Here is an 18,783-nt window from a genome sequence, read left to right as displayed (position 1 = left end):
CTAAGATATAAGGAAACTAGAGGAACTAAAAAGAATAAAAACTGTAAGGGGAGACAGAGAGCGGAATACATTCAGAAAGTAACTGACAATGGAGGGTGCTAAGGTTACAGGGCATTATGTTAATCCGCTGCTGTCGGATTATGTGGCGGCGTCTTTACAAACATGAGAGTTGCTTGCCCCTTGGCTTGTGCAAGGCAAGAGTCGAAATGATACTTCCAGGTGAGCCTCTCTTGAGTTGGCATCATAAGGCCACTGATCGGGGAGCCACTCAATCGATAAATTTGAACGGCGAAGAGATAAAGCCTCCAGAATCTCCTTAACATAACACAGTCTACCTCATTTCATCTCCACCATGCCAATATGAGAACAGCTTCTCTGTGAGGTGAGCCTCTCGCATCATTATCTTTCCTTGCTATATGCACAATCCTTTCATCTCTGACAAGGTCCATGATAAAGTAGTCATTGGGGTGACCAACTCTAGAAGAACAATATTTTCTTCCCAGTTTTCTGTCAAACGTATACACACATGTGTGTGCGTGTTTACAAGTCACGCTTAGCGCACAGCTAGATGCTCAGTGCAATATAATGAACATAGGTTTGGTAGGCCAGTTTAAAGGTCGATCTCATCGCCAATCGCATCTGTAAACTGCTTTTATTTGCTTTTTGTTTTTCTTATAAATATGATTTTTAAGTTGATTAACGGTGTCAGGAGAGAGATGCCTTATCCTTTGCAAGTCGAAGGAAATAGGAAATCTAATCTCATAATACCACACTATTTGGCCGAGGTCAGTGACGCACGCTCGCTCAGTCGTTCCCGGAGGGTAGGCCAGTGCAGATCCTGGTCGTGGAATATTCTCACTGCCACTGTTGGGCTGGGGGTGCCTGATCATCAGTCTTTGTGCCAATGTCTTGGTATAAAGTTCAAAGTTGTCCGCGGTGTTTCATGAGATGAAGCATGTGGCACTGTTGACAGTGATCCGTCGGATGGGAACGTTATGCCCAGTGACTTCCTAGGTGTTCGTCGAGTGACATCGGTGGCGGGCAACGACTTTCACCAGTCCCTTCCTTTCATCCATAAATGCATCTGCCAAAGAACCCATGTGTCTGAGATTCACACTTGACACATCATATCAAGCAGAAGAAAGGCAATGGCAAACCTCTTCCACTAGGACCACGCCTAGATGAACGCTGCAGGATTCCTGCTGCTGCTCCCCTACGCTCTTTCCATGAGTGTTGGACTACTTTGGCTGCTTACAACATTGCAAGATTCGAATCTGTCCTGAAAGTAGGCTCAGAAGTCAGAATTACCTGCACATTATTTCTGGCGCTGCATGTGAATTAATTTCACACACGCAGCATCGTCTACAATAAGACTTCTCGTCCGCCCGCCCCTTCCTCTCCCCACTCCGCCCTCCTCCTCTGACACTTCCATCCGCCCAAGTCTTCTTAATCTCCGCGCTACTTCACGGTGGCGGCACACTGAGCAGTTATGAAAGGTATATGATAACACCGACCCTAAACGTAATTGAGAAAAACATCCTCAGTGTTGTATGTGAACACATACATGTGTCACCAAACAAGGAGCAGGTAGATGCCAGCACACTAAAACCGTGACTCATCAAGAAAAAAACAAATTATTTTAAAGAATTATTAAGAATTTCTTATCACTTCACGGTGGCGGCACACTCAGCATTTATGAAAGGTATATGATAACACCGACCCTGGACGTAAGGGAGAAAAGCACCTCAATGTTGTATGTGAGCACATACATGTGTTACCAAACAAGGAGCAGGTAGATGCCAGCACACTAAAAACGTGACTCAGAAGGAAAAAAGAAATTTATTTTAAAAATTTCTTCGAACTATTATTAAGAATTTCTTATCACATGTGAAATTTGAGAACCACAAGTAAAGGCAAGAAAACTAGCAATAAGACATTAACATTTCAAATTTAGGCCACTCTCAGTTAATGTTTTCAGTCGTTACATTAAGCTGACACTTGCCTCAAATAAATTAAGTAAAGCACCACATGAATTTAGGCCTTAGTAAAACATACAGAAAATAAAAATTTCATTTAACACAAGTCACAAAGAAAAAATGAAATCTCAGGCATAACTAAACTTCTAGTTAACATATCAGTTTACATCTATAAGCCGAGCAGATTTGAAAACCAATCTACAACCACAAAATTATGTCAATATAAGCTTTTTGTAAAACAGAGAAAATATATTTTAATTGCTATGAGGTGGTAATGGGTGTCTTGTAAGAGAAAGAAACAGAATATCGAATTTATTTAGAATGCATTTCTCTCAGGCTAGTTCTATGACAAAATTTATAGATAATATACAAAAAATATATTAAAATAAAACAGCAAGTAGTAACATAGAACGTACATTAATTCTGAGTAGTAACTAAATTTCACAAAACCAGAGCAAATAATATTCATAAATTAACAACTTTCGGAAAAATATCATCCACGTAATCTCAAAGACAGCAATCAGCTTAATAGCTCATGCATCCGAGATGCTAATGAGACTATTATACAGAAGAATGGTAAAGAAAAATTGGAGATCTATTAGATGGCGAACGATTTGGTTTCTGATTGGTAAAGGCACCAGAGAGACCTAGCGCTTGATAGAATTCGTAGAGCTAGAAACATTTTCGAAAGTGCAAAATAGTGTATGATATTCGACACTGAGACAAATAGGAGTAAGTTGCAGTGAAAGGCGGGTAATATACAATATGTGTAATAGTCAAGAGGGAACAATAAGAATGTAAGACCAAGAATGGTGTGCATGGATTAAAAAGGGTGTAAGACAGAGCTGCAGTGTCTATCGCATTCTGCTCAATCTATACGTCGAAGAAGCAATGACGGAAGACGAAAGAAAGATTTAACAGTGGGATTAAAATACTACGTCAAAGAATATCAATGATCACATTTGCTGATGGAACTGATATCATCATTGAAAGGAAGATGAATTATAGGATGTGTTGAAAGGAATGAAAAGTCCAATACGTACTGAAAATGGACTGAGATTACACCAGAAATAGAAAAGGGTAATAAGATGTACCAAATATCAGAATAACGAGAAGTTTGACATCAAAATTGATGATCACGAAGTTAAGGAATTGTTCTACCTTGCTAGCAAAATTACCCAGGACGGACGAAGCGATGAATGCATAAACTACAGTATAGCAGAGTCAAAGAGGTCATTGCTGGCAAAGAAAGTCTACTGGTAGCAAACATATGGAATTGTATGGTAGTGAATCCTGGGTAGTGGGAAAACAAGAACAGAATGGAAGCGTGTGAGATGTGGTGCTATAGAAGAATGTTGAGAATTAGTTAGACTGATAATGAATGAGTAGGTTCTCGGCAGAATCGGCGAAGTAAGTAACACATGGAAAACGTTGACAAGGAAACTGTATAGGATGATAGGAGATTTGTTGCATCAGGGAATTACATCCATGGTTCTAGAGGCTGCCGTAGAGGTTAGCAATGGTAGGAGAAGACAGAAACTTGTATACATCCAAAAAGTCAATGAGGACGCAGGGTGCAAGTGCTGCTCTGAGATGAACGCAGGAACGGAATTCAGGGCCATAACTGTAAATCCATCTTTATAAAGGACAGTGTAAAATGCCAAATCAAAACACTTCCCGCCATCTAAACGTCCAGTTTTATTTAATTTTTGCTACCAGTTTAGCCTTTACACTACGCTATCTTTAGGCCCCAAACCGATGTGTAGGAAGAATACCTCGTCTTGTACAGTCGAAACAGGGGCCAGCCACTTTGAACATCGCTTTGTTAAAAGAAGTCTGCTGTGGCGTCAGGTCTGTTTGCTACCACTGCCTCTTTAGTAAAAGCTTGGGGAATTCTGTCGGCTTATTCTGTAGCACTGCTTAACGCAGTGAACTGACTTCTCATATCCGCCTAGTTTCAAAAATTCGAGAAATTGGGAAAAAACAAACCCGCAAAGTAAATTACGCCTCACATCTTGTGAAATCTGTGAATTCTACAGTAGTACTCCTCACTGTTCCTAGGGATTAATTGCGCACAAACGGATCTGTTGGTACGTCTGCAGAACCCGGGACCGCCTCCAGCAGCAGCGCGGCGACCACGGCGACGCCCGCCGGCAGCCTGAGCGAGTCGCCGGCCGCTGCTGGCGCGCCGCAGCCCCCGGAGGCGGCGCAGCTGCAGAGCAGCGCCTCCTCCCAGCCGCCGCCGCCGCCGCCGCCCCCGCACGTCGTTCCCGCGGCGCCCACGCCCGGTGCCGCTGGCAGTGGGAGGCGGCCCGGCCACCACACGGTGGCGCCGCTGCTGCTGGCGCACATCTTCGACACACACTCGCCCGCCAACAAGCACCACCACCACGACCACCGCTGGGGACCGCACTTCGAGGACGACGGCCTCAACGTCACCAACGTCACCGTCCAGCTCGGCGACACCGCCGTCCTCAACTGCAAGATCAGCCTCTTGCAGGACAAAGTGGTAAGTCACCGTGTGTCACATACGTTGCGGAGTCATAGAAAGTCATCACGTTGCGGCAGGCCGGGTTGTCCTCTCACTATGCATTACACAATCAGCTCATCTTCCTGGATAGGATTCAGTTTGTCTGCCCCTTCACTCGGCGACGTTAGATACAGGTTTAGCCAATAAAAACAGCGTTGATGAAATTTCGACTAAATACCGACCACGCAAAGGCCACATAACTCCAGTTCGTGGCCAGTAGCTGCAATGTAGTTAAACTATCGAGCGGTCGGGATGCTTTTATGACTCGTTTGAAAAAATGTCTAACATTTCCTTTAAATTGATTTATTGAGTTTAAAACACAGAAAATGGGTAGCAAGTCCGTATTTAATATCCCAACATCAATTATGGGGTGTTACTGCTTATTTCTGTTTGAAGTTCACACGCGAAAGCATCGAGTAGATATTTATTTTGAACGTCCTAAACAAGCGCTGACTCACTACTACTTGCGAGTCAACACACTCAGTCGTTAAGTGGGCTTTCTGTAAAGAAGTGCTTGCCATAATGTCTCGTAATCTGCGCGAAACACGACACGTGGAGTTTACGTACGACGTGAAATGTTCGCATTCAAATATCTCCTAAAATAAACTGTTCACAAAGCTCAAACTTTCACAAAATACTCAACACATTAGTCGCGTTTCGTCAACTGCACGAGGATTGTTTCAAACGCGCGAATTTCTTCATTTTGGTACAAATTTCATCAGCGCGATTTAGCATAGGTGTTTCGCAAAGTCGTCTCTCGACTCGTAGATCTGAGGAACAAAGCCCTGTTCAAACGCGTTGGGAAATGTTGAATTCCTGTTGGCTAATGTGTTAAACAGCCGATCACATCGTCTCGAACACTTCTATACTCTCGGTATTTGTAATGTCAGCCAATCAGATTACCACAAGTAATTTAGGTTAGAAATAAACAAAATTTAATGGAAGCAAAACACATTCCTTTTCTTAAAAATATTTTTAATAAATTTAATAGTCAACGCCCCTTCTGCTTGCGTTTTAAAAAGTCAAGCTATCTCGGACATTCAAGACAAATTCCCTTCTTGCACAGAAACTTTTCCACACATACATTTACATAGTTTTAATGAAATATCACGTTCACACTATACGTATATCTCACATCCACACTCTGTCTCTCTAAAACATTCAGAGCCAAAACATGATGAACTAATAATTTTCCATTGTACTTTTAATGAAATCAGAAACCCGAGTAATGAACCCAACAAAAAATTGAGATAATTAGATTATATCAACCAGTCATCTTGGATGTGGTTTCAGTTGGTACTGTAGATGAATATATTACACTTCAGGACGGTTATTATGTGCTTTAGGTGAAAAGTTGTATCTCAGAAAGTGCTGAAATTATTGATTTGAAATTTTAACTGTATTGTTCTGTTATACATAGAATTTGTTGTACTAACTATAAAAACGATTGATTAATATTGATAGATTAATAGAGCATATGTAACGTATTGCAATCGGCATTTGGCAAGTACACTGCTCGCTTGGCCCAGTAGCCAGCGTCAGTTGTGCCAGCGTGAGAACCAAAATCTGCTCCCCTGCCGGCTCCACGGCAAGCTATGCTTTCAGTGCAAGATGACGCAGTATTTTGCTTAGTTACAACGCCTTTTACCTAACTTGGCGTAGGAACGAGATAAATAAATATGAAGGTGAAAAAAATCAGCGATCCATAGGAGCTATCGGATTAATACAATGTAACACCGTCACTAGCCTTGATAATGGACAGGAAGGGAATCCACAAGCTTAGCCCCGTATGCCACATCCTGCTGAAGTCACTCATTGTTGATTACTCCGTTGGAGCTGTAAAATTCCATGGATGTCAATTGTTACGTTTCATCCACTGTTTCATAGAGTCCCAGACATTTAAATCTGGTTATTCAGCGATTCAGTTGTGGTGCGACAGGGGTAGGTTAAGGAACGCATGTGTGTTGCCCTGCGAAGACAGAAGTTGTATTGTAATACTACCGGCAGTTACCAAATTAGCACTCTCCAATAACGGAATCCTTCTGTGAACCGCTGTGGGGCTGGTCCCGGCGGAGGCTCGAGTCCTCCCTCGGGCATGGGTGTGTGCGTTTGTCCTTAGGATAATTTAGGTGAAGTAGCGTGTAAGCTTAGGGACTGATGATCTTAGCAGTTAAGTCTCATAAGATTTCACACACATTTGAACATTTGAACCTTCTGTGAACCGTTTAGCCTGACAGTGGCTGTACGTAATGACAGGGAATTTGACTATAATTTAGTAATCGCGAAGTAAGTGAAACAGAAACAATATTAAAGCGAAGGGTTTTGACCTGACGTTATAAATATATTAGAGGAAACTGTAATTATATATACATGCTGTCGCTAGACTATTTAGGCAATGCGATATCAAGTTTTATGGCAAAGCGGAAATAAACTTCGCCTAAGAAAACTTTCCTCACTTGATGCCCAAACTAATCTCTTCCAACACAGCTACTCTCCAAATTATACGCTTACTTGCCCTCGCGAACAACACAACAGCTAACCCTTGTTCAGAATATAGAATGCTCAATAAATAAAGCAGTACACACTGTCTCGCAATAATACTTCCTATTGGCAAAAATTACTATGCAATATAGTGAACAAATAGAGAAAGGTATATGAACCTATTAACAAAGTCTGCCTGGCAGTATCATGAACTATAATTCTCTTAATTAACTATCACAAAAAATCATGGTTTGAAACAGTAATAATTACTATGAGCTTCAGAAATTTGCACATGAAGTTACAATACTCATTTCAAATAGGTAGTACAGCTGTTAATTTAAAAAAAAATAGGTGCAGAATCAATGATTATAGTGATTGCTGCACTTGCTCAGAAGGAGCCTTGACCTTCATTTATCACGCAGTTAAAGTAGTTGATGGGGTTCCTTAAGCTGGTATGGTTTTTAAGAACCGTAATTAGTTGTAAATAATAACACACAAAATTAAGGAGATGGCAAATATGTTTAGTAACACCTTTAAGTATAATGAATAGTGAAAAATTAGTCCGTCAGTTAACAAGGGGATCTAGCAACTAGTCTCTCATTGGACTCAAAGTCCAACTGACTTCATAAATGACTGTATAACTTGAAACAAACAATTACATGTTTGCAAACCTGTTCAAAGTGAAATAACACTGCTTGGCAGCTTCTTACTTAATGAAAATCTTTCTTTGTGAACCCAATTTAGGAAACTCTAAGATGAAAATTTATGTTGAGTAATCATTAACTACTGTATGTGAAACTAACTATACTTCATACTCCACAAAATCAATAAAACCAGCGAAATGTTTTACTGCCAAAATTGTCTGTTTAATAATACTGGATACTCGGAATTAATTCACTTGGAAAGGACCCTGTCTAGGAATGTGGCTGGGTATAACCGTGGGTGTGCACACATAAGTTATGAGTTCCAAAAAATGTTGTTATTCAATACATAATCCATGGTCTATTGGATGTACATATTTAGATCCCAGTTCTGCTGAAGGTGGTGGCGCTTGTGGAGAACTACTGTGGCTATACAACTGGCGGTAAAGCAACCATGTTTTCTGATGTTAGCCATACCCCGATATAGCTCTTCTTGGCGTCGTAAACGTAATCAAATGGGGCCAATGATACCTTGGTCGACAGATAGCTTAACATTCCATTCGAGGATATTTTACATGCTCGCAAGCTCTTCTTGCCTCGATTTATATATCGAAATCAACCACAATAGCTGATCAAGGCTGCCACCGACCACTCAGTATCACTCGCAGAACCCGAATATTCCACTCATTATCACAATCAGAACTTGAACTGCCACTCGCCACAAAGGAATCAAGCGCCTTGAGCGTCAAGTTCACCTTCTTTAGATCCGCCAAGCTAAGTCCATGCTGTCGGGGCTTTACCAGAGGTTTTACAATTAGCTTCTTTACTTATGGACCAGCCAAATATAAAGAATTTTTACGAATTATTACAGTCACAGATTGTTACATATAAAACGAAAGGCACAGCTACAATGTAGTTTCATAAAACGTCAAATTAATTAACATAGTTATTAAATACTTCAGAACCAAAGATGTTGACCATGCAGATACACTAGTCTAAAATGTCAGCAGAGAACGTACACGGAATACACTTAAATCTATCGATTGGTGGTGTCATTTTATAACATGCAAAATCACGATTTGTCTGTCATGTAAAATAATTACAGTTGTTGTGTCATATGGCTCAGTGGAGATGTGCGACTTAATGTGTCACTGTGAGCAATTTCATTTTGCTAAGTGCTCGACTCTAAAAGTAAACAGTATGTAGTTACCATTGCATTGTTTGTGCGGAAACTTGTTGCGTCGTGATCAGCAATTCTTGCCTGTTTTGAAACCGACTGTCATTGTCACAACGTGGCACTCATATCCAGGCTCTCTCGGTTAGCGTATTTTTACACATTCTGTTCTAACATCGCTCTACATGGGTGAAAATGATTTGATGATGCGCGATATGGACCAACAGTTCTGGCAGATTCATTCCTGGTGCGGGCATGAGCACGTCCCATCACTATACCACCTTTCTGCCATTCTGTCTCTTTGTAGACCCATCTTCGTGAGCTGATTGCTTCCTAAAGTCTGGCATATGTAAACCACTTCATTGATCTGACTTAAATCGTAGGGAGGTACGTGACATCGCTGTAACAATTCTACAGCGCTCCAGCAACCCAAATGTTCTCCTACAAGTGGTGACTAATAATTTGTCCAATAATATTATAAGGAGTAGCCTTAACAACGATGTCCCATATGCCTCATCACTATCAGATATGGGAAACCACAAGATTCAGTTATCTTGGTGTGATGCCCAAAACTGACATTTCATGATTCCATCTACCAGCATTTCCATTTGTCATATCTTAGTTATGGTACAGCATGCGATATTTGTCTGAACATGACCTCTGCATCTTACACCTGCACCTCTTGCTGTGGAGTTGAATATCTCTGTACCTTCCAAGAGTGGCGGCGTCAATGGTGTGAATTAATTAGTGGAATTTTAATATTTTAAACATAGCTGCACAACAGCAACGGTTTCACGTAATAAAATTATAAACAGACTACTGGGTTTTTAATGCTTGGAAGAACTTCCATTAAACATGAAATACATATTCTTTAATCATTGAGCACGTAATTTTTACTACCAAGAAAATAATAGTTGGCTTCTAGAATTCCTTGAACACCTCTTGGTATTGGTTCTTAATGAGAGTGTTGTGTAAAAATAACTACATTAGTCCAATCTTCAGCCTTTTGGGCATGTAGAGGTGAAGTCACAGTCACAGTCATATGCTGTGTGTATAAAACAGAGTGCTTGTGTGTTTGTGTGTCTGGGCTATCCTCCCAAACCACAGGTTCGATTTCAATCAAATTTCGCTGAGAAACAGCAATCCTCGCCAGTATCAGTACTGTTTTATAAACTTCTAGCTCTTAAAGGAGTGGAGATGTGGCAGAAAAGAGTTTTTTCCCTGTCTCTCCCGCGTAAACTGCCACGCTTGATGTGTGAGAACTCTAATTTTCGTGCCCTACTTCTGAGGGCAGCCTGTACGTCAGTTGCCTGGCCCTGTACGTGTAGGCTGCCCTGCGTGACAGGTTTGTTGTGTTGTAGTATTATAAGTCTACTTCGCCAAACGGCTTTGCATGACAACAAATGTGTAAGGGGAAAATACATTATTTTCAAGACCTTGTTGTTTAGCCCACCTTGCAAGACAGGTTTGTTTCGTGGGTAATATGAGCCAGGTTTATGGAACAGTACTGCAGGGGCTATAAGAGCCAATGAGCAGAGCTGGTGACAGATTGAGATGGATAGTGAAGAGATGGAGAGAGGGAGGAGGTAGAGGAAATGGACAAAAAGAAGGAGTCGTGGGAATGAGGAGTCAGAGAGTGGGAAGGAACCCTAGGAGAAAGAAGTAGTCAGCTGGTTTCATACGCACAGGAAAAAAGTTGAGGAAGTTGTTCCAGTGTCATACCGATTTACGTGTTAGCGTTCTTATAAGAATTGTATTAACAAATTATAATAAAAAATTAACAATAAGATTTAATAAAGTAAAAACGATTTGTTTCAATACCATTAATTTCAATGCTAAAAGTGCTTAAAATGCGTTTGCATGAACTAACTGTTCCCATTGCTGGCAGCACGGAATGAGAAACAAGTCATTGGAGATGCGGCCAGTAAATATGAACTTAATAGAGCACTTTGTAAGTGCTGTTTATGTCTTTCAAAGTAACAGCTGATTGTTGCTAATTGTAGCCATTCCTATATAAAGGTTACGCATTGTAACACATCATGTTCAGAATCAAGGTAGACTACAGTGTCACTGTCTGCACACAAAACACACATGATCCCACCCACTGCAGGAGCAGCAGTGCCCTATCTCTTCCACAAAAGTGTCCTTGGAAATAAGCCAGTCAGTCTTAATCCTATTTCATCTTACTCCATTGTTTCCATAAGTATAAAGTCAATCTTACAAGGACCTTAATATAATTTTTGACAACATGAATTAAGTAGGGTACAAGATATTATACATACTGAAACACCTTTCTGCATGATAATAGCTTTAAAGCAGCGTAATTTTTGAAAGGGTTTTACTACAGGGCCCTTTCAATGTATTCATTTTCGTATGTCATCTTTCCAGTACCTAATCCACTATGCAGTACGTTTCGCTTTTCGTTGTCCAAATGTTGTAATTTCTGAACATTTGTTGAAAGATCAAGAAAAGGTAGAAAGGAGAACTTAAGGCTCGAAATTAAGAACAAAATGTTGTAATAATAGCTAGAGTGGAAGATCATGAAAATACTACTAGTTTCAGAATGGAAAACTGTTTAACAATGGAGACCAGTACAGTGCTGTATCAAAATAAATTATTACTTTTACTGGTGCGTATTACGTCTCAAAAGACGAAGACAAATGTTTTGTCCGTTGTGCTTCGTTCTAGTTGCCATGATAAGTGTTTTGAAAACCCCACAAAAAATGATTGTACTGATGTACTGCGATGCTCCCGAACGTGTATCACAAAAAAAAAAAAAAAAAAAAAAAAAACAGAACACATTTTTAATTGGCTTTCATGTCGCAAAACCGATACATAAAAGAAGGATGGCCAAGGCGTTGAGTCTTTTAGAAAATGGCCACAGGCGCTTTCCCTATTATTTCTTGCACAAGTATATACTGAACGACATGGAGTGTGCTATACAAGTTCGTTTCTCTCTCTGCTATAAAAGTGAAAAGAGTAAGAAGGCTTCAGCTATTAATGCTTTGGAGGAAGAGTCCACAAGATATGTGGCGAATGTGCTATGGCAGCTGCGGGTGTGAAAGTCATTCATGACCACGGACAGTCGTTACCTATCCAAAGTCACGGTACTCATCATGTGAATTTAGATATTTGGACAACTGGTTCACAATTCAGTCGATGTACGACTTGTTTCACAGAAAACATAAATTCTGGCATTACATATAAGTGCCATGCCAAATAATTCACTAGACATTCTAGTCTGTCATTCGGTCCCCCACTAGTTGACACATACATGAAATGAGAATAACTCAAATTAAAATCAAAAGTCCTATGTTGAACGATACTGCTAAAACAATAGCTGTTCTGGAACGTGTTGTACGTAAACGCCGAACTGAAAAGTTCTCCAAGACCATGGCCGGCCGGAGTGGCCGAGCAGTACTAGGCGCTTCAGTCCGGAACCGCGCGACCGCTACGGTCGCAGCTTCGAATCCTGCATCGGGTATGGATGGGTGTGATGACCCTAGGTTAGTTAGGTTTAAGTAGTTCTAAGTTCTAGGGGACTGATGACCTTAGATGTTAAGTCCCATAGTGCTCAGAACCATCTAAACTAAGAGCATGAAACTTACTGAGGAAGAATGCAAAGATAGTGATTCACTTCTTGATATTTGTTTTGATTTCATGCAAAACTTTCCATTACCAAAGCAGAATATACAGGACATATTGTATCTTCAGCACCTGCGGGTAATCGAATTTTTATATATATCATGAAAATGTAATGTATGTATAACATCAAGGTATTGCTAAGAAAGAAGCAAATGAAGTGGGCACCTCCGTATTCGAATGCGTATGAAAGAATATTTACTAGAAAATGTCAAAGAGCTATGTTCGAATTCCGAAGTCTGCACTGGGCAAAATAAGGATCCATGTACTATTGGAATTTGTGCAACTTTGGTGGGCAGGAAAATTTGCGTGGACTTTTGTATAGCGCAGATTACAGAAAATTTTCCGTGGTGAACTGATAACTAGAAGACCTGATAGAGAGCATATGGTGAACGAATACTGTGAAATGATTTCCATTGCTTCCAAAAATCCTAAATTCACCTTAAAGGTAATAGAAACTAAATACATTTATAACTTCGGCCTGGAATCTCACTGACTGGAGTATAATTGTCTCGAATGATGAGCCCCGCTTCCAATTGAGCCCCGACAGCCACAGAAGTGTCGGGAGAGACACCGGACAGTGGCGTGGTATCATCCTGACTATCGCTGTCCATTTTTCCCGCCAACCAGGAATGATGGTGCGGCGTGCCTTTCTTTATACATCAGTACCACTTTGGTTGTCATCCATGGCAGCGTTAGAGCACAGTGGTACGTCGACGATATTGTACACCTCGTTTTGTGGCCCATAGCGGCGAGCCATGCGGGGTTTACATTTAATGACGCTAGTGCTCAACTGCATACAAAGAGAGTTTCTACTACTTGACTTCGTGCCTGCCAAGCCCTGAATTGCGCCTGTTGAGAATGTTTGGAGCATTATGGGCAAGACCATAAAAGAAGCTTGGGGTTTTGACGATGTAATGCGCCAATTGGACCGAATTCGGCACTACATCCCCCAGTAGCATATACAACAACCCATTTAATGCGAAGTCGAAGAACTGCTTGCATAATGGGCAGAGACGGACTAACACGTTATTGACTTGCTCAACATGTTAAACTCTTTCTCTTGAATAAATCAATATTTCTAAAACTGTAATCGTTTGTTTGTCTGCGCATGTAGATTATTTGTAGTGTATGTTAATTCAGAAAGCAGGGAGCTACTGTCCAGCATATAACGATTTAACATTCTAGAGTGAGATTCAACATTTCACGTAAGTACTTCTTATGCTTACGCGTTTAAAATTCTGTTACTATATTTTTAACAGCAGCGCATTTCCTTCGGTGACGATATTTCCTTTCAGTATCCTGGAAAATAGCAATGCCACAATTGCAGTGGTTCAAGTTGCTCTAAGTACTATGGGACTTAACATCTGAGGTAATCAGTCCCCTATACATAGAACTACTTAAACGTAACGAATCCTAAGGACATTACACACATCCATGTCCGAGGCAGGATTCGAACCTGAGATCGTAGAAGTATTGCGGTTCCGGTCTGAATAGGAATTGCAAGCACAATAACTATCTTCAAAAGCTCTAAGCGGAATGAGTGCATTAAAAAATTTCGACTAGTAGAGGTTTCATGAGTTGTGTCTCCGTATCAAACGTGGAGCAGCATAAAAACTAATATTTGTTCTGATCTGTCGACTTCATTCGCCATAAATAAAAGTAGGGATGTGTCTTTTTGCCCTTCGTACAAATTAATTTCTACAGTATTTGACTGAGCAAGGCTAGTGCTTGTTTCTTCATAATTGGGTACCCAACTTGGTGTGAACAGGAACTATCCTCTTCAGAAACGTGGTGAACGAGGTAGGGAGCGTCACGACAGATTCATAGACATTTCTTGCTATTCAAATATAGGTACGTATCTTTGACAGCATGGTTCTTTCTCATTCTACATTCTTGCATGTTTTAACCCACACTATATTAGTTTTCCTTAAACTGACTAGAAGAGGGTACAAAACTGATATGATGATTATTTGTCAAGCATTAGTAGCAGTCGATTTTCTCTTAACGACAGAATCCAATCCACTGACAAAGACGAGAGGAAAGTGGTGTGATGGCCCATCTTCGACAACTGCCAAGTAGTCAGCGTCTACCACGTGGCTGGCATATAATTAAATGTGTATAGATAAACCAAACCTGTAAGGTGCTGCTGTCTCTCTGCCGCTGGAGTAATGTTTCCAAAAATTTAAAAGTATATTTGATGAAAACGGAAAACAAATTCAGTGTCACTGGCGAGAATTTCAAAGCAGCAGCAAATGAGATCCTAAATGCATGACGGCAACGTGAATGTATGTTATCGTCCTTTGTATCAGCTTCCCATTTATTGAAACTCCTGACGAAATCTACTCTCCTCCTCTTCTCTAAAACCACAAGAGTTTGTTCAGACTTTACAGTGAATTAGAACCACAAACAAAACTCTTAAAATTCTTGTGGAGTAGATCACTATCACACCGAGGTATTTCCGAGCGCAGTAATCCACTTACCGTCCCGAAAGCACTTCTGACCTGCAAACCACCCCACAAGTCACATCAAAGTGTGGCAAGACTCCGGTAACGACGCATCGTTCACATAGCATCACGTCAATCGGCTGTGCTACCCACCGTTGCCAATCGGCAAAACATCTCGGCGTGATGATGCTACAGATAGCTACCTGAGAGCAGCCAGGAGTCAGTAAAGAGTTCGGCGGCAGAGTACAGCAGACCTACGTGCCTGATCACACAGTTAGTGGGTGTCGCTCCGGCCTACAAGAACGCTGTGCTGACTGCAGCTCGACACCGCCGATTGAGCCCTGAAAAAAATAAAGAAGCAACAACATTATTTGGCTGGATTTCCGATCATTCAACGCTGCCATTGGTCACTTGAACGTCACGAGGTACGAGAAACCCATTTAGGACCTAAGTGGCGTATGAGAGTAAATGCGAAAATTGGCCTAATTAGCAGTTATCTCAGATTGAAACCTGTGGGAATTTGTGGAAGAGTTTCTCTTCTATCAAGTTGAACGATTCTCTTCATCCGTCGTTGGCCCTGATCTTGCGGGACCTTTTTTCGCCACAAATGTCGAAGATTTGATATTTTGTCGGCTTCCTGATAAAATAAATGCTGTGTGGCTAGGGCCTCCCGTCAGTTAGACCGTTCGCCTGGTGCAAGTCTCTCGAGTTGACGCCACTTCGGTGACTTGCGTGTCGATGGGGATGAAAATATGATGATAAGGACAGCGCAACACACAGTCCCTGAGCGGAGAAAATCTCCGACCCAACCGGGAATCGAGCCCAGGCCGTTACGTATGACATTCCGTCGAGCTGACTACTTAGCTAGCAGGGGCGGACGGCTTCATGATAATCATGGTACACTCGTGTAACGGTCTTACAGGAAAACCCCCACTTCATCTCTACCTCGGAGATGATGTGTCCCATCGCTCGTGCGCAGACTATAACACTCACTTAAATCTTGATAACTTGCCATTGTATCAGCAGTAACCGATCGAACAAGTGCGCCAGATACTTGTTTTATATAGACATTACCGACCGCAGCGCCGTATTCTGCCTGTTTACATATCTCTGTATATGAATGCGCATGCGTATACCAGTATCTTTAGCGCATCAGTGTATATCGAACGGCTATTGATCAGTACTAATTTCTATATCATGAAGTGGTTTACCATTATTTTATTAAATTTCACTAACTAGGCATACACTTTCGTATGGGTTCCGTACAAATTTTATTATGTATACAGACAGTTCATGTGTAGTTTTTGATAAATGAGTTTGCGACTATCAAAATATATGATATAAATGGTCGTATCTTTCCATTATATAAATGGTCGTATCTTTACATTGTATGGACGTAGAAGCATAAATGTTTACACCTCAAGGATATGGAGAGCTTAGGGTCTGGCATTAATTTCGGCTTCATACCTCTACCAGTTTATGAGGAAAATTTTATTGGCACACCTAAATTTCAGCTAGAAGCTAGCCATTCTCAATGCACTAGCTTCTAGCTGAAATCTAAAACTGCCAATAAAATTTAAAAAGGACGATTGATCGCTGAAATCTATAATTTACAAGTCAATATAACAGTCGCTGAGTGCAACCTCTTTCCCAATGGAAGGTAATCTGTACCTGATTCTGTTTATTTAAACTTAAACTCAACATTCCAATTACCGCCCCAGCTCCTTGAAGAAACAATCGTCAAGCCAAACACGTAGAGTGTCTTACAGTCACACCCATTAATCATATAAATGACTCTTTGAACAAATTACGTTGTTATGCTTCTATAACTTACAAATTTATGAAATCAGATTTAAAACTGGGTGCTCCTGAGCGCACATTCTTAATCTGGTGTCTCCGATACAACACAGCTCTTATTGCATCACCTGTTGGATCCTTGGACACGTTATTGTTGTGGTCTTCAGTCCAAAGCCTGGTTTGGTGCACTTGTCCATGCTATTCTATCTGAGAAGTAACTACTGCAGCTTACATCCTACTGAATCTGCTTACTGTATTCATATCTTCGCCTTCCTCTATGAATTTCACTCCCAACACTTCCCCTAAATTGGTGATCCCTTCATGTCTCAGAATGAGTGCTGTCAACCAATCCCTTCTTCTAATCAGGCTGTGCCACGAATTTTTTTTCTCCCCTATTCCATCCAGTAATTAGCTACATGATACATCCATCTAATCTTCAGCATTTTTCTGTAGTGCAACATTTCAAAGGCCTCTCTCCTCTTCTTGTCTAAACCATTACCTGTCCATGTATCACTTCGATACATATCTGCACTCCAGACAGATAACAGCAGAAAATACTTTTGTCATTACCAAGTATATACTTTACATCATATCTACTTCGGAAATCATGAACTAATCTGCTGCCCAAATAACAAAATTCATCCACTACTTTGTCTCGTTTACTTATATAATTCCCTCAGTACCACCTGGTTTAACGATTACATTCCATTTCCTTGTTTTGATTTTGTTGGTGTTCATACTATATCCTCCTTTCAAGACACTGTCCATTCCGTTCACCTGCTCTTCCAAGTCCTTTGCTGTATGTGTCATAATTACAACGTCATCGGCAAACCTCAAAGGGCCTGCCGGAGTAGCCGTGCGGTCTCAGGCGGCCTGCCACGGTTCACGCAGCCCCTCCCGTCAGAGGTTTCGAGTCCTCCCTGGGTCAAGGGTACGTGTGTTGTCCTTAGCCTAAGTTAGTTTAAGTAGTGTGTAACCCTAGGGACCGATGACCTTAGCAGTTTTGTCCCTTAGGAACTTAACACAAATTTCCTATTTCCGAACCTCAAAGTTTTTATTTCTTCTCCATGAACTTTAAACTCTACTCGAAATTTTTCTTTGGTTTTATTTATTTCTTGCTCAATGTACAGTTTAAATAAACATCAGGAATAGGCTAAAACCGTTTTTCACTCCCTCCTCAACTGCTGTTTCTCCCCCATGCTCTTCGACTCTTATAAATGCTGTCTGGTTTCCGTGCAAACTGAAAATAGCCTATCGCTCCTAGTATTTTACTCCGGCCACCTGCAGAATTTCAAAGATATTATTCCAGTCGACACCGTCAAAAGCCTTCTCTATGTCTGCAAATGCTATAAACGTAGATTTGCCTTTCCTTAATCTGTCTTCTAAGATAAGTCGTAGGGTGAGTACTGCCTCGCGTATTCCTACATTACTCGGAAATCCTAATTGATCTCCCTCGACGTCAGCTTCTACCAGTTTTTCCTATCTTTCGCAAGGAGTTCGTGTTAGTATTTTGCAACAAAGACTTATTAAAATGATAGTTCAGTAACATTCACACCTGTCAGTGCCATCTTTCTTTGGACTTTTATATTCTTCTTGAAGTGCGCGTGTATTTCGCCTGTCTCATACATTTGACACATCTGGCCCACCTGGTGGAAGAATTTTGTCATGGCTGGCTGACCCAACGCTGTCCATAGTTGGGATGGAATGTCGTCTACTCCTCCTGGGGCCTATTTGGAATAAGGCCTTTTAGTGCTCCGTCAAATTAGTCTCGCAGTGTCGTATCTCCAATATCATCTTCCTCTTCCTCCTCTTTAATTTCATTAATATTGTACTGAAGTTCACCTCTCTATATACATATTCCTCCTTTCATCTTTCCATTCTTTGCTTAGGATTGGTTTCCATCTGAGATCTTGATATTCAAACAGCTGCTTCTGTTTTCTCCAAAGGTCTCCGTAATTTTCATGGATGCTGTATCATTCTTTCCCCAAGTGATAAATGATTGTGACTCATTACATTTGTCCTCTAGCCATTCCTGATGAAACATTTTGCACTTCTGTCAATCTCATTTTCTTAGATTTTTTTATTCTCTTTCCCT

At 40.9% G+C, this 18,783-nt stretch overlaps 1 protein-coding gene across 1 annotated transcript in view; it reads left to right on the top strand.

Annotated features, from left to right (window-relative positions):
• Positions 1 to 206: 206 nt before the first annotated feature.
• LOC126095637 (uncharacterized) overlaps positions 207 to 18,783 on the top strand; it is a 123,543-nt gene continuing 104,966 nt past the window's right edge. The window contains exons 1-2 of the mRNA XM_049910399.1: positions 207 to 219; positions 4,079 to 4,485. Of these exons, the coding sequence (XP_049766356.1) occupies positions 207 to 219; positions 4,079 to 4,485 (420 nt within the window). The remainder of the gene's footprint in view (positions 220 to 4,078; positions 4,486 to 18,783) is intronic.

This window comes from Schistocerca cancellata, chromosome 8 (assembly GCF_023864275.1).
Source record: "Schistocerca cancellata isolate TAMUIC-IGC-003103 chromosome 8, iqSchCanc2.1, whole genome shotgun sequence".
NCBI lineage: Eukaryota > Metazoa > Arthropoda > Insecta > Orthoptera > Acrididae > Schistocerca > Schistocerca cancellata.
This window is presented reverse-complemented; position numbering and strand designations above follow the sequence as displayed.